At 50.3% G+C, this 15022-nt stretch overlaps 1 protein-coding gene across 1 annotated transcript; it reads left to right on the forward strand.

Annotated features, from left to right (window-relative positions):
* Nucleotides 1–406: 406 nt before the first annotated feature.
* Nucleotides 407–12935, forward strand: LOC101839703 (acrosin binding protein). Its single transcript, XM_005065997.4, has 10 exons — nucleotides 407–571; nucleotides 934–1152; nucleotides 1336–1430; nucleotides 1853–1970; nucleotides 4082–4544; nucleotides 5309–5441; nucleotides 10448–10627; nucleotides 10721–10888; nucleotides 12064–12147; nucleotides 12601–12935. The coding sequence occupies exons 1-10, from the start codon at nucleotides 529–531 to the stop codon at nucleotides 12721–12723; spliced, it is 1626 nt and encodes a 541-aa protein (XP_005066054.1). The 5' UTR covers nucleotides 407–528; the 3' UTR covers nucleotides 12724–12935.
* Nucleotides 12936–15022: the final 2087 nt, after the last annotated feature.

The following is a 15022-nucleotide window of genomic DNA, read 5'->3' on the forward strand; positions in this document are numbered from 1 at the left end:
TCTTACCTGAGGTGTCCTCTCTGGCTCCCAGCCAGGTCGCCCCTGCCTTTCTTTCAGATACTTGAGCTTTGCTGTCTATACTCAACAGCTAGGTCCCCATCCAGCTGGGTACATTATTTCCCTAAGTCCTCGTTCTTTATCTGTAAAACAGGTACGCACCTGGATCTAGGGCTAAGTGGCAGAAAGTAGTACACAGGGCTGGGATTTTAGCTCTGCGGTAGAAGCAAGGTTCTAGGTTCAATTCCCGGCAACGCAAACAAAAGACGAAAAAACAAAACAAATTCAAAGAAAGTAGAACCGAGCAACAGAGGGCTTTCTCTGTTGACGAGGGCTTGTTGCTGCAGCCTGTGGCTCAGGCCCGCAACTGGTGCAGCTCACAGGAGTTCTCCTCGCGGCCCGGCCCCGCCCTCACCTTTTGTGACGTAGCACCGCGCCTCCTGCCTCCGCGTTATCAGCCCGTGACCCATAGCTCTCCTGGCCCGTTGGAGGTCGCTTTGGTGTGAAAACGCGGCTGGATCTTCCCGGGCCATGATGAAATTAACTGCTGGCTTCCTTCTGCTGCTTCTGGAAGGTGAGCGGCTAGGGTCGGCCCGTTGGAGACTGTCCTGGTCTGAAAACTCGGGTGGATCTTCCCCGGGACTTCCTATGCTCCCAAAGGGCTTGAGGCCCCAGCCTCCTTGGACGGCTGTTTCCATGTGGTCGAATTGGACCACTTCCTGGCTTCGAAGAGGTTGGATTTTTATCTCTTGTCCCTAGAAGTGTCTAGGGACACTCTAGTCTTCAGGCATCACCCAAGACATCCCCCCCACACACACACACATACATACCAGTTCTTAATTAATGGAGAGTCCACTTCTAGTCTGGGTCTGGCCACTGAAGGTGGAGTTATGTTTTGGGGTAAGGTCCATTCTCGTCTGTCCCCCTGTCCTGCAGTGCGGCTCCTGCCTGTAACACCTGCTCTAGCTGAGGAGTCGTCTTCGGCCTCCACTCCAGGCAGCCCTCTCTCATCCACTGAATATGAACGCTTCTTTGCCCTGCTGACCCCAACCTGGAAGGCAGAGACCACCTGCCGCCTCCGTGCAACCCACGGCTGCCGGAACCCCACTCTCGTCCAGTTGGACCAATATGAGAACCACGGATTGGTACCAGATGGTGAGGATCAGACCGGTGGGGAAACTTAGATACCCAGAGGTGAACTAGGCGCAGGGCAAAAGCTTCGTGCTCATGTAGGACGACGTGGGGAAGCATATAGCTGGCAGCTCAGGCCAGATGGTGTAGACCTTGACCCAGCCCCGGCTTTCCTGTAACCGCGCTCGCCATGGGTGCCGTCCTCAGGTGCCGTCTGCTCCGACCTCCCATATGCTTCCTGGTTTGAGTCCTTCTGCCAGTTTGCCCAGTACCGTTGCTCCAACCACGTCTACTACGCCAAGGTGAGAAGGGTTGGGTCTCTTGATCCAGAACCAAGGTAGAGGCTGGGGGAGTGGGAAGTTGAGGAAGGGTGTCGTTTAGCTTATGCTCCCTGTCAGTTTGCCAAGGTGAGTAGCGTCTCTCCTCCGGTGCTCACGAGGGCTGAACAACCCTTGTTCCTGTGAGTAAAGGCGAGAAGAGACTCTGGGAAGAGGTAGAGCTGTGCCCTTCTGTTGCTTCGAAGGGTCTGTGTTTTTATTCAAGTCAGCTGGGAAGGAGTGAAGGCAGGCACGTAGCCTAAAAAGTACCCGTAGAGAAGCTGTGTCCCTTTGGCCCACCAGGAACTGTGGGAACGGGCTTTCGAGGAAGGGGTCTGAGGAGTCCCCTGGAGCAGGAGTGACTGCTCTCGGCAAAGGGCACCCCTTTTTTCCTTCTTCCCTTGCAGAGGGTCCGCTGCTCCCAGCCAGTCTCCATCCTGTCACCCAACACTCTCAAGGAGGTAGAGTCTTCCGCAGAAGTTGCTCCCACCACCATGACCTCTGCCATGGCATCCCGTGCCACAGGTGAGACTCCCAGTGTTGGGAAACCGCAGCTCCCAGGGTTCAGGGTGTCAGGCCTTCCTTGGTGGTAAGAAGAGTTAAGAGTCCGGGAGTGGAAAAGCTTTCTTTGCATGAAATACATCAAGGCTCTCTTGTCCCAGAGTTTCTTCCACTATTACTTAAGGTCTTTGTTTGAATCCGTTTTTCCTAGTTCCAAAGACAGGTTGGCCTCAAACTCACAGAGATCTCCAGTTAATAGCACTGGCAGCTCTTCCAGAGAACCTGCATTCAATTCCTTCCCCTCAAGTGGAAGGCCGGGAGATCCAGCGCCCTCTTCTGGCCTCCACAGGCACTGCATGAACATGATGTATGAACTTATATTCAGACAAAACACCCACACATAAAATGAAAATAAAAATAAAAGCCTTCTAGGCATTTTGTAAATTAATATCTTCATTTTAGAGAGTTTGTGGGCTGGGAGCATAGCTCAATGATGGAACATATGCTTAGCAAATATGAGGCTCTGGGTTTGAGTCCTAGAGTCCCCCTCCTTCAAATAGAAGGAATTAGTTGCTAGTTCCTTAATATACATGGTGTTCTCTAGATGGATAAAGGTAACATTTGTTCTAGGGAACAAGTCCACTTGCAAGGCAAGTGGAAAGATGACACATAACCACCGATACATTGGTTATGGGAATGTCTTTAATGTTGATATTAGCTTATTGAGTGTATGTACGAATATATTCACATGTGTGTATGTGTGCATATCTGTGGAAATCAGAGGTCAACACGGAATGTCTTCCTCAATCACCACATTTATTCTGAGACAGGGTTTGACTATGTAGCCCTGGCTGGCCTGAAACTCACAAAGATCTACCTCACCTCCAGAATGCTGAGATTAAAGGCCTGTACCATCATGGTAGACCACCTTAGTTTTTGAGACTAGTTCTTTCAAGAAACTTGGAGCTGGGACTAGAGAGGTTAGCCAGTGGTTAGAGCACTGACTGTTCTTCCAGAAGACCTAGGTTCAATTCCCAGAACCCGCATGGCAGCTCACAACTGTCTATATCTCCAGGTGGTGGTGGTGGTGGTGGTGGTGGTGGTGGTGATGGTGGTGGTGGTGGTGGTGGTGGCGGCGGCGGCGGCGGCGGCGGCGGCAGCGCACGCCTTTAATCCCAGCACTTAGGAGGCAGAGGCAGGTGGATCTCTGTGAGTTTGAGGCCAGCCTGGTCTATAGAGAAAGTTCCAGGACAGCCAGGGCCACACAGAGAAACCCTGCCTAGAAAAACTAAAAAATGAAAAACAACTGTTGGTAACTCCAGTTCCAGGAGATCCAATACTCTCATCCACACATACATGCAGGCAAAACACCAATGCACATAAAATTTAAAAAAATAAATTGTAAGAAAATAGACACATTAAAAAAAAGAAAAAGAAAGAAGGGAAAAGAAACCCCAAGGTACTGGGCATGGTGCCACAGGCCTTTAGTCTTAGCTCATGGAAAATGGATGGAACTCTACAAATTCCAGACCAGCCAAGACTATATAGCAAGACTTTCTCTCAAAGAAATAATTAATTGCTGGGCAATGGTGGCTCACACCTTTAAATCCAGCATTCAAGAGGCAGAGGCAGGTGGATCTCTGAGTTCGAGGCTAGGCTGGTCTACAGAGCTAGTTCCAGGACAGCCAGGGATACACAGAGAAACCCTGTCTTAAAAAAACAGAAAACAAAAATTAATAGAAAAAAATCTTGGCGCTCACTGGCTAGCCTGTAAATCCTCAGCATCCTTCTGATCCCAGCACTGAGACTGTAGACACGTGTTGCCATACCCAGCTTTTATGTAGACTTTAAGGTCTGAACTCAGGTCTCCATGCTTGTAAGCACTTTACCAACCACCCTCCAGCCCCAATTTCTTGATTAAAAAAAAAAAAAGAAAAAAACTTGTGTTACTGTTTTTAAGATAGGGTTCTCCAGCCTCATGTAGCCTCAAGCTCAGAATGTAGCTGAGGCTGGATTTGATGTCCTCCCCGTCTGTACCGCGACAGCGGCACATGTAAATGTGGTTTGTCCAGGGGAAGGAAGTCTGATCCCTTCTTTTCTCTTCTCTTCTTGGTCTCTTGTAAACCTTGCTGCAGCCACAGAACGCCAGGCCTTCCAGCCTTGGCCTGAGCGGCTCAACAACAACGTGGAGGAGCTGCTGCAGTCGTCCTTGTCCCTGGGAGGCAAGGAGCAGCAGGGCAACCGCAAACAAGGGCAGGAGCAGCACAAGCAGGAGCAAGTCCAGGAGCACAAGCAAGAGGAGGGACAGGAGCAAGAGGAGCAGGAAGAGGAGGAGGAGGAGGAGGAGGCAAAGCAGGAAGAGGGGCAGGGGACAGAGGAGGGCCTGGAGTCAGTGTCCAGTCTGCAGTCGGACCCGGAGCCCAAGTTTCAATCTGAATCGCTGTCTTCCAACCCTTCCTCCTTCACTCCCCGGGTCCGTGAAGTGGACTCTGCTCCATTGATGATGGAGAATATCCAGGAGCTCATTCGGTCAGCCCAAGAAATGGATGAAATGAATAAACTGTACGATAACTCCTGGAGAAGCCAAAGCACTGGCAGGTACAGGAAATTGTGACTTCCTCATGGGCCCTGCCATCCCTGCTGCCTTCTTTGGAATTGTGAAGCCCACTTACCAGCTTTTGGTCTCCAGACCCACTCAGATCTGCTTAGGCTTCAGGCAAAACTAGCAATGGCGGGCCCCTCCTGTTCTGTGCCCATCCTTGTTTTAAGCCCCACCCTGGGTTCTGGTCTTATCTCTGGCCTTGATTAGCACTAAAGCCTTCAGAAAGTTATTTCTCCATTTTGTTGTCGTCGTTGTTCTTTAATACTATTTTTACTTAAGTGTATGTGTGTGTCTGTGTGTGTGTGTCTGTGTGTGTATGTATCTGTGTGTGTGTGTATGTGTGTGTGTATGTGTGTGTGTGTATGTGTGTGTGTGTGTGTGTGTGTATGCACATGCATGCAAGTATCCATGAAGGCCAGAAGAGGGCGTCGGATCCCCTGGGACTACAGTAAATGGGGTGGTTGTGAGCTGCAAGAGTGGGTACTAGGGACCAAACTTGTGTCTTCTGGAAGAGCAACAAGTGCTCCTAACCACTGAGCCATCTCTCCAGCCGCTGTTTCTCCATGTTGGACTTCAGTTCCTCATTTGTAAAGTAGGCAGTTGGCCCAAGGTCCCCTCAGGCTGCAGGATGGAGGTCCGCTGCTAAGCATGCTGAATGCATATGACCAAGACCAACTGCCCAGCGGAGGGGAAGAGTAGATGTGGTTTTCTGCCCCACCCCACCAGCCCATCCCCACAAGTCTGTACTGTCTTCTTGCAGCCTCCTGCAGCTGCCCCACACGGAGACCATGATGGTGCTATGCTATTCCATTATGGAGAATACCTGCACCATGACTCCCACAGCCAAGGCCTGGAGCTACATGGAGGAGGAGATCCTTGGCTTCGGGGATTCGGTATGTCCACCATGCTATTTAATGGATACATGCCACTGGACATCCCATGGGCCTGGCACTGTGTGAGCCATGGGTGAGGGGGCTGGGCAAGGAGAGCGTGAGTCATAGCTGAAGAGATTCCTTGGAAGGACATCTCCAGCCACCATAGAGGAAGGTTCAAGACCTAGTCTGGAAGCCAGTCCCTTCTAGAATGCATCCTTCGGCTCTTCAAGTTGTTAGGCTGTAAGCCATCCTTGAATCCTGTTCAGCATCATCAGTACCTAGCTGTGCCTTAGACTCAGCTCTTTCTCTTTCCAGAAGGTTCATAGAGTTGAGTCTGGTGGTGCAGGCTGTAGTCCCAGCTGCTTAGGAAGCTGACGCAAAAGAGTCGCAGGTTCACTCTGTGGAATGGGCAGCAGAATGAATACAACTGACTGAGACATGGTCTCAAAATAAAGGAAACAGCTAAGGATGAAGCTCAGTGGTAGAGCACTTGCCTAGCGTGCAGAAGACCCCAGGCCCAATCCCCAGTACCAAAGGGCAATATGAAAAGAAACCATTTGTATTAGGATTTTCAAGAGAAACAGAACTGATAGAAGGAATATATATTAGAGGGGGATTTATTAGATTTGCTTACATGACGCAGTCTACACAGTCCAACAAAAGCTGGAGAGGCTGGGAATCTGGTAGTTGCTTAGTCTGAGAGGCTGGACGCCTCAGCAGTTCCAGACTGGCACTGGAGGCCTGAGGCTTCCTGCAGAGCTACTGGTCTTCAATCTGCGTTGGAAGCCCGAAGAAGCTGATTCTGTTATCAGTAAAGGAATGTTGCGTCCGCACGATAGACAGACTCGCCAGCAAGCATGAAAGCAAGCAGGCAAAAAGCAAAGCTTCATTCTCCCATCTCCCTATTGTCTGTGCTACTGTCGTCCTGCCTGGATCGGGTTGTTGTAGTTTTCCACTGACCTTAATCACAGGGCGCAATAACACCAAGAGATGCCCTAAAGCAGTGGTTCTCAACCTGTGGGGCCACGACCCCTTTGGGGGACTCATCAGATACCCTGCATATCATATTTTCACATTATGATTCATAACAGTAGCAAAATTACTGTTAATGATGTAGCAACAAAATAATGTTATGGTTGGGGGTCACTACACATGAGGAACTGTATTAAAGGGTTGCAACACGAGGAAGGTTGAGAACCAGAGCCCTAAAGTGTCCTCTGCACTCCAGACATAATCTTATCTCCATTATGAAGAAGGAATCCAGTTTCCCCTTGGTAGTCTGGATCAATCACCCCTCCTAACATTTAATCCTTTCTTAGCTTGTTGACTTCAAAGTATCATGGACCCAAAGTGGCCGGGGGAAGTCTTAGCTTCCGATGAAATGTAATGTTTACTGTGAATCCTGGCAGGAGTGTTCCCCTTATGGAACTAAAACTTCTAGGCTAGCAGAGCACAAAGTCCAAGGAACTGGAAGAAAAAAATGTTCCTAGGAGGTCAGTAGAGGTGAAAGTAAGTGGTGGTAACATCCTCATTTCCACTCCTTGCTTCCTAGACCATGAATCCTGGCTATAGAAGAAATACTAGTATATACTGGAGGTTGATTCAGAGCATATACAATCTTCTGGAAAACACTATCCCAGCCCTCTAGGCTACTCCCATCTAATTGGCACTGTAACTGTTTTTAAAAAGCCATTTCAAGGGCTAGAGCAATGGCTCAGTGGTTAAGAGTACTGATTGCCCTTCCAAAGGAAGGTTTAATTCTAAACACCCATATGGTGATTCAAACCATCTGTAATTCACGTTCCCGGGGGATCTGACGCCCTCTTTTGGCCTTCAAGGGCACCAGGCAGGCACACGTGGTGATCAGATATAAAAAAAATCTATACACATTAAATTTAAAAAGTAAAAAGCTCATTCTGCCATTCTATCAAGCCAGCTCTCTGCAGGGTGATGGGAAATATGGTAAGACCAATGAATCCCACCAGCTCTGGCCACTCATTCGGCTCAGAAGTGAGTTCATTGATTAGAATCAAAGCTGTGTGGAACATCATGGTGGTGGCTGAGGCCCTCTGTGAGTCCCTGGATGATTTCACCAGGAGCATCATGTGCAGGAAAAGAAACTCCATAAGGATTCAAGTAAGGAGAACACACTGCACAGTGCCACCTGCCATCAGGCGGATAGATATCACCCTGGGGACAGGTGTCATAATCTGTATCAGCATCTCTAAATGAACAGGACCAGTCGAATGAATACACTGAAAGGAGATTTATTAGATTTGCTTACACACTGTGGTCTGGGCATTCCAGCAATGGCTGTCTCACACTAGAGAAGCCAAGCATCTGGTGGTTGCTCAATCCACGAGGCTGCTGTCTCGGCAGCCCCATTCAGGTCCTAAAGCACCAAAGGTTCCTGGAGAGCAGCTTGTCTTCAGTCCACGTTGGAATCCCAGAGAAGTAGGTTCTAGTACCAACGAAGGAATGCAGGAGCAGCAGGCTAGATGGACTTGCTACTAAGAGTGAAGGCAAGGAGACAAAAAGCAAAGCTTCCTTCTCCCTATTGAAAATCCGGGTTACCATCCTACTTTTAGGGTGGGTCTTCTCACTTTGGTCAAGGAAATCTCTCACAGGAGTACCCAGTGGCTTGCTTGTTAGTTGATTTTAGGTCTAGTCAGGCTGACAATCAAGACCATAACAGCATTTCAGGGAATCAGTAAAAAGATTCCAGTTCCAACATTTCTCCCCCATTTAGCAAGCCCATTCCCAGAAGTGCTTTTAAAAAAAAATAATAATTTATAGCCAGTCGTTGGTGGCACACACCTTTAATCCCAGCACTCGAGAGGCAGAGGCAGGCAGATTTCTGTGAGTTCGAGGCCAGCCTGGTCTACAGAGTGAGTTCCAGGACAGCCTCCAAAACAATACAGAGAAACCCTGTTTCGAAAAACAAAAACAAAAACAAAAAAGTACTGCGTGAAGGTATCAGATCCACTGGAACTGGAGTCACAGACATTTGTGAGCTGCCATGTGAGTGCTAGGAATTGAACCTGGGTCCTCTGGAAGAGCAGCCAGTGCTCTTAACCGCTGAGTCATCTCTCCAGCCCCAGAAGAAGTGCTTTTTTAAAAAAGTGTTCCTTTGTTGTTGTCATTGTTACTGTCTGAGGCAAGGCCTCTTTTACATAGCCTGATCTGGAGCTCCTGGGTTCAAGTGATACTCTCTCAGCCTTGGGAGTAGTTAGTAGCACACACGGTTCCTTGGTTTTGAAATAGTACAATTTAGCAAACAACTGCCAACCTGCCATCCATTCATCTGTTTCTTCTGGGTACCAACTGTCTGCTAGACACTGGGGATGCTAGCAGAGTCGGTGCTTGGTATCTTGGGAACTGGGGGGGGGCGTGGGGGGGTGGAAAACCAAGGCTGGAATGTGCTCAGTGGGAGAGGTCGTTCATATCCAAGGCACTGGATTCGAACCTGGTGCCTCAACCGCGGAGCTGGGCAGTGTGAAAGATGAGCACTGGGAAGGGACGGTGTCGAGAAAGGAGCCCACAGGCCACTCTACGTGACTGCAATGATCAGAGAATGCGCGTGGGGGAACTGGAGTTTAAACTGAGACCTGAAGAGAGTTAAGGCAAAGTGAGGGCCCCGCGGAAGCTTCTGGCAGAGAGAACCGTATGCACAAAGGCTCCCCTGCAAGCAAGACCCGAGAGTTCGAGAAGAGCTCAGAGTCAACACATATTCTGACCAGGAGGAGCCTGAGTCCTCTGCGGGAGGCTCATGTGGAGTCGGCAGTGTTATAAAAGGGTGTGCTGCAGAGAGGGATTTTAGAAGCGTAAGTTCAGAGGTCACAGACTCAGGGTAGTGTGCTTGTATAAGGGAACAGAGTCCCGTTTTACTGAGCACATAGTAGCAGAAGACAGAGTCAAAAAAATAGGGTACTACTGTAGAAAGTCTGAGTGCCATCTGAGGCATTTAATGCTGCAAGAAAGGGAAAACTGATCAAGGTTCGAGGCCAGGAACCCTTGCCTGCTGCTGCAGGGTAAGCAGGGCCTGAAAAGAAGCTCACACCCTGTCTCAAGCTGTACCTTGGGTGATGGTGGGATTCACTGAAGGTGTGCTTGGCCGGATCTTTCTGGTTTTGCTGAGGACTATCATTCGGGACCAGCACTCAGCCAGGAGATGGGTAACCCTACCCTGAAAAGGCTTACAGGAGCTGGCAGGTTTGGAAGCTGGGCATTTGATGGAGAAAGGGTCTGAGAGACGGAAAGACCTGGACCCATGTCCTTCTTTACGTTCTTACCCACATGGAGCCTCGCTCTCCTCATGAGTGAGTGCCAGTGCTATTTGTTAGTACTTACGGGATTGATGGTGTTTGTTTAGTGTTTGAGTGTCTCACCAAACAAGTAGACCAGGTTGACCTGGAACTCAGAGATTCACTTGCCAATGCCTTCAGGGGGCTGGGATTAAAGTCATGTGCCACCATGCCTGGCCGGTTTTTGTTTGTTTGTTTTGTTTTTAAAGAAAGGATCTCTGTAGGCTAAGCTGGCCTGGTACATGAGGATTCTGAACTCCTGACCCTCTGCCTCCACCGTCCAAGAGGGTAACTCCCTGACTGCCGATTTATTTATTTTTTTTAATTTGGCAGTGTCTTGCCAAGTAGCTCAGGCAGTCTCAATTTTACTATGTTCCTGCCTCTGCAGGCCAGCACTGTCACCCTGCAAACGTTATTAGCACTGTCTCAGGCTAGGATGATTCCCTTCCCCCATGTTAGATGCCTGTGAGTTACTTGGCAAGGGAAGTCCCGGAGCTTGGGGAGGAAATGAGAGCTGGTAATAAAGACAAGGGTGCTACCTGCAAATGGAGTTCCCTTAGGAGCTGAAAGGAGGTCCCTGAGGGAGTCTCAGGAAGGAGAGCAGAGGAGGGAAGCCTAGTAAAAGGCCTTAGGGCAGAAAGCGTCAACCCTCAGGCTGTAAGCTCTGATGCTAGGGAAAGGTTGGCCTGCCGAGACTCAGCCTCTCACTCAAACTCCCAGGTCTGTGACAGTCTTGGACGGCGACACACAGCTGCCTGTTCCCTCTGTGCATTCTGCTCCCTTAAACTGGAGCAGTGCCATACTGAGGGCAACGTGCTCCGACAACGGTGTGATGCTTCCCACAAGATCCCCTTCATCAGCCCCTTCCTCTCATCCCAGAGCATATCCACTGGCAACCAGGTACCTGGACGAGGGAAGCCCAGCTGAAGGGACCTTGGGAAGGATGCCTGGGGGTGGAGAGGCCTGCGCCTCTCACATGTCACGTGTCCACAGGCGAGGATCCCAGAAAAAGGCCGCTTTTCTGGGCTGGACATGTACGGAGGGCTCAGCTCAGACTTCTGGTGTAACCGGCTCGCCATGAAGGGCTGTGAAGACGAGCGCGTCTCCAACTGGCTCAAGGCTGAGTTCCTGAGCTTCCAGGATGGGGATTTCCCCACAAAGGTCAGACCGCTTCCCTCAACCTCAGCCCCCTCAGCCACTCCCAGTTCTTGTGGAGGTACCCGTTCTGGAAAATCCTGAGTTTGAGACCCCAGCTCTGAGACCCAGTCCTTCACAGACGTTTCCCCCCAGTGAAGCAGGGTCACACTCAACAAAGCAGTAGGAACCCTGCCCAGTGGGAAAGCTCCAGACTAGGAGGCAAGATGGAGATAGAAGCGCTAATCCCGGCTCTGCCGGTCATTTGCTGAGTGACATTGGTCAAGTCACTGTTCACTGCAGGCCAGGATTACCCTCACTGCTGCAATAAAGGCCTAGACTCTTCCCAGCCCTGTGGAACCTGCCTCCCTCGCTCAGCCTGAAGCCGTTCCCCATCTTGTCCAGTGCTTTCCCGAGCAATAATATCAGCACATTTCCCCTCAACCCCAAGCCACCACCTCTGAGCTGTGTATCATCTGTTGTTGCTGAGAGCTAGACCCAATCCTACTCCACAGTCTGATAGCAGCAAGGTTCACCGCCACTCATCAGACCCCTGTTCCCTCCCCTTCACCATCACCAGCAGGCTTCCTGATATTGGACCACTAGCTGCCACCTTCTATGCTGTATACTCTCACCTCTGTGTGTGTGTGTGTGTGTGTGTGTGTGTGTGTGTGTGTGTGTGTGTATGTGTGTGTGTGTTAGCTGGGCCACCTTCCTCTTACCTCTGTGTGTATGTGTGTGTGTGTGTGTGTGTGTGTTAGCTGGGCCACCTTCCTCTTACCTCTGTGTGTGTGTGTGTGTGTGTGTGTGTGTGTGTGTGTGTGTGTGTGTGTGTGTGTGTGTTAGCTGGGCCACCTTCCTCTTACCTCTGTGTGTGTGTGTGTGTGTGTGTGTGTGTGTGTGTGTGTGTTAGCTGGGCCACCTTCCTCTTACCTCTGTGTGTATGTGTGTGTGTGCAAAAAAAGCCCTTGACCACCTTCTGTACCCCAGTAAGCTGACTGATTCTCCTTACCTCCCGACTGCTTCCCAGGGACCCAGGAGTAGGCGAAGGCAAACGGAAGCCCAGTGGGGTACACCCCAGCTAAGCAAGGCTTGCTTCTCTAGGGAGCTGTTCCATCCAGCACTGCCATGACCCTTGCCCTAGAGACGCATGTCCTGTCAGGGTTTTGATACTCTGTCCCTCTCCCTGGTTCCTGGTACAGATCTGTGACACAGACTATGTCCAGTACCCAAACTACTGTTCCTTCAAAAGTCAACAGTGCCTGATGAAAAACCAGAACCGAAAGGTGAGCCCCTCACCCTGTCCTCACCCTGCACCATCCCCTCAGTGCTCCTGGGAGGGTCTGCTCTGAGCCCTTCTCTCCCAGAAGCTGGGCTGTAGAAACAGCTCCCTGTCTGCAGCCCTGAGGCAGAGGCCTCCACACAGTGCCTCCTCCTCTTCCTAGTCTGAGGGAGCCAGGCCCTCTCAGGCTGGAGCAGGCTCCTGCCCTCTCAGGCAGGGGAGGCTGATACAGATAGGAGGGATGGGCCCCCAGGACCCCGCGGGAGACCCTTAGCTGGCCTGAAAACAGGCCTCCAGCCTACAGTAAGTTACTTCCTCTCTGAGTCCAAGCCTCCTCAGTCCTTAAGGAGGCTGAAGGCCTGGAGCCCCATGAGCACTGCTTTCTGGCCCCGCCGCCTGCCCCTGGTCCTGCCACCTCCTCACTCCATGCCTCCCCGTGTCCGTGACCCTTTTGTAGCTGTCCCGCATGAGGTGTATGTTGAACGAGAACTACAACGTGCTGAGCCCGGCTAAAAGCGAGGAGGTCATCCTTCGATGGAACCAAGAGTTTAACGCTTTGGCTCTGGGCCAGTTTGGATGAGCTGGGCGTGTGCGGTCCCCACCCCAGCCCTACCTTTCCACCTCCTCCGTCGCTTAGACCTCATCTGTCAGTTGGCTTCCAGGTGCCCCTCACAGTCTCTTACCTGGCCCCTACTCACATTTTCCTTGGGTTGGGACAACAGTCCCAGAGAGGTCCGTGATGGGAGTTCCATGTGCCTCGAAGAATACCTTCAAATAAAATGTTTATCTTCAGCCCACGTGCCCCATTTGTGTGATCGCCACCCTCAGCACCCACACCCCTAACCCTAGGCATCTGCCTCCAGACTCCTGAAGTGAGGGTTCCACCTTCCAATGAGGACTTCCTGGGAAGAGCACTGAGGAAGCAGCCGGGCCTGAGTGGCCAAGGAGTTGCACTGAAAGGGTTGTGACTGCAATCCCACAGGTGGAGAGGACCCAGAGGGTACGCTGGCCTTCGTCTCTGGAGTTCTGGGCCCCATGAGTTCACATGTCAACATGGGGTTCCCAAGGCCACAGCCTGAGATAGTGTCAACCCCAGAAAGTATGACGCTTCCCAGCTTGCACTTCCCTTGACACGAAGGGAGGAGTGGGAAACTATATCCTAGAGCTCAGAAGCCCTCGCTGTACTTGCCTTGCCAGATGGTCTGCACCACGAAGCACCTTGAAGTGTCACGTTGACACTAGCCTGGAATAATTGGTCCAACGGGGGAAACTGTACAGTCTCCTCTGTAGGCTACCAATCATTAACAGCTCTTTAGTGAATAAACAGCAGAACCTGGGTTTGGGGTGCAGCTCACTTGGCAGAGGGCTTGCCTAGCATGGACAAGGATCTGGGTTCAGTTGGGTGTGGTGGTGCATGCCTTTAACCCCAGCACATGGTAAGTGGAGGCAGAGGATCAGAAATTCAAGTCCTCTCTGGCTGCAGAGTTTGAAGCTACATGAGACCCTGTTTCCCAAAAGAGGGAGTGGGTAATTGTGGGGGACTAGAGAGAGATTGTTTAGCAAATAAAAGCATTTGCTGACCAGACCTGGTGCCTTAACTTCAATCCCTAGAGCCCATGTAACAGGTAGAAGGAAGACAGCCAGTTCCACATTGTTGACACAGGTATCATGGCATGATTGCACATTACACACCCTCTGTGTGTGTGTGTGTGTGTGTGTGTGCAAGAGAGAGAGAGAGAGAGTCTGTCTCTCATACACACACCTTAATAAATAAAAATATTTTATAAAACCAAAAAACTTTGTGTGGCGGCATATGCCTGTAATCCCAACACTTGAGAGGTAGAGACAGGCCAGCCTGGCTACATTCTGGGTGTGGTAATGCACGTCTTTGGCCATTAGCGCTGAGGAGACGGAGACACGTGGATTTGTGTGCGTTCTAGGTCATCCTGGTCTATATAGCAAGTTCCAGGACAGCCAGACCTACATAATGGAGAGACCTAGTCTTAAAAAAACCAAAACAACAACAAAACTACAAGGCACAAGAGAAGGTTCAGTGGTTGATACTAACTGCTCTTGCAGAAAACCCAGATTTGGTTCCAGCACCCATGTCTGGTAGCTCACAACCGTCTGTAACTCCAATTTCTGAAGATCTAATGACACCTTCCAGCTTTCACAAGCACCTACATGCACCTTGCACTCATAGATACACACACACATACACATATATATTTTTAAAATTTATTTTTATTTTAATTAAAATTTAATTAATTTCTCCCCTTCCTGTTCTCTCTCCAATTCCTCCCATGTTCTCTTTTCGCTCCCTCTCATATTAACAGCCTGGTTTTTCTTTGGTGTGCGCATGCGCACGTGCATGCACGCGCACACACACACACACAACCTGCTGAGTCTATTTAGTGTTGCTTGTGTATATCCAGTTTCAGGCTGACCACTTGGTATTGGTTACGTAACTAAGGGAGTCATGCCTGGGAAATACTAACTCTTCCTCTCTCAGCAGTCTGAGTGGCCAGAAGCTCTTTGGTTGGCTCCCGGTGAGCGTTCCCCGTCCGCATTGCCATGTACTGGTGGGGCTGTTGTTCAGATCTTATTTAGGTAGCCATAATTGCTGAGCTACCATGGGTGAAGTTTCCCTGTCCTTTCTAGGAGACATCTTCACATTGCACTTCCTGTTCCTCTGGTTCGGCGGTCGTTTTGCGCTCCTTTGGCGATGTCTCCTGAGCCTTGGCACAGGAGGTACACTGTGGATGTGCCCGTCGGGGCTAGGCACGCCAGCACTAGTTGATCTTTGCATTGTGATCAATTGGTGGTTTTCTGAAGCATAAAATTTACTTTAAAAAAATCAAGAGACTGCCAGTCATGGT

The sequence above is a fragment of the Mesocricetus auratus genome, unplaced genomic scaffold (assembly GCF_017639785.1).
Source record: "Mesocricetus auratus isolate SY011 unplaced genomic scaffold, BCM_Maur_2.0 Super-Scaffold_100676, whole genome shotgun sequence".
NCBI classification, from domain to species: domain Eukaryota; kingdom Metazoa; phylum Chordata; class Mammalia; order Rodentia; family Cricetidae; genus Mesocricetus; species Mesocricetus auratus.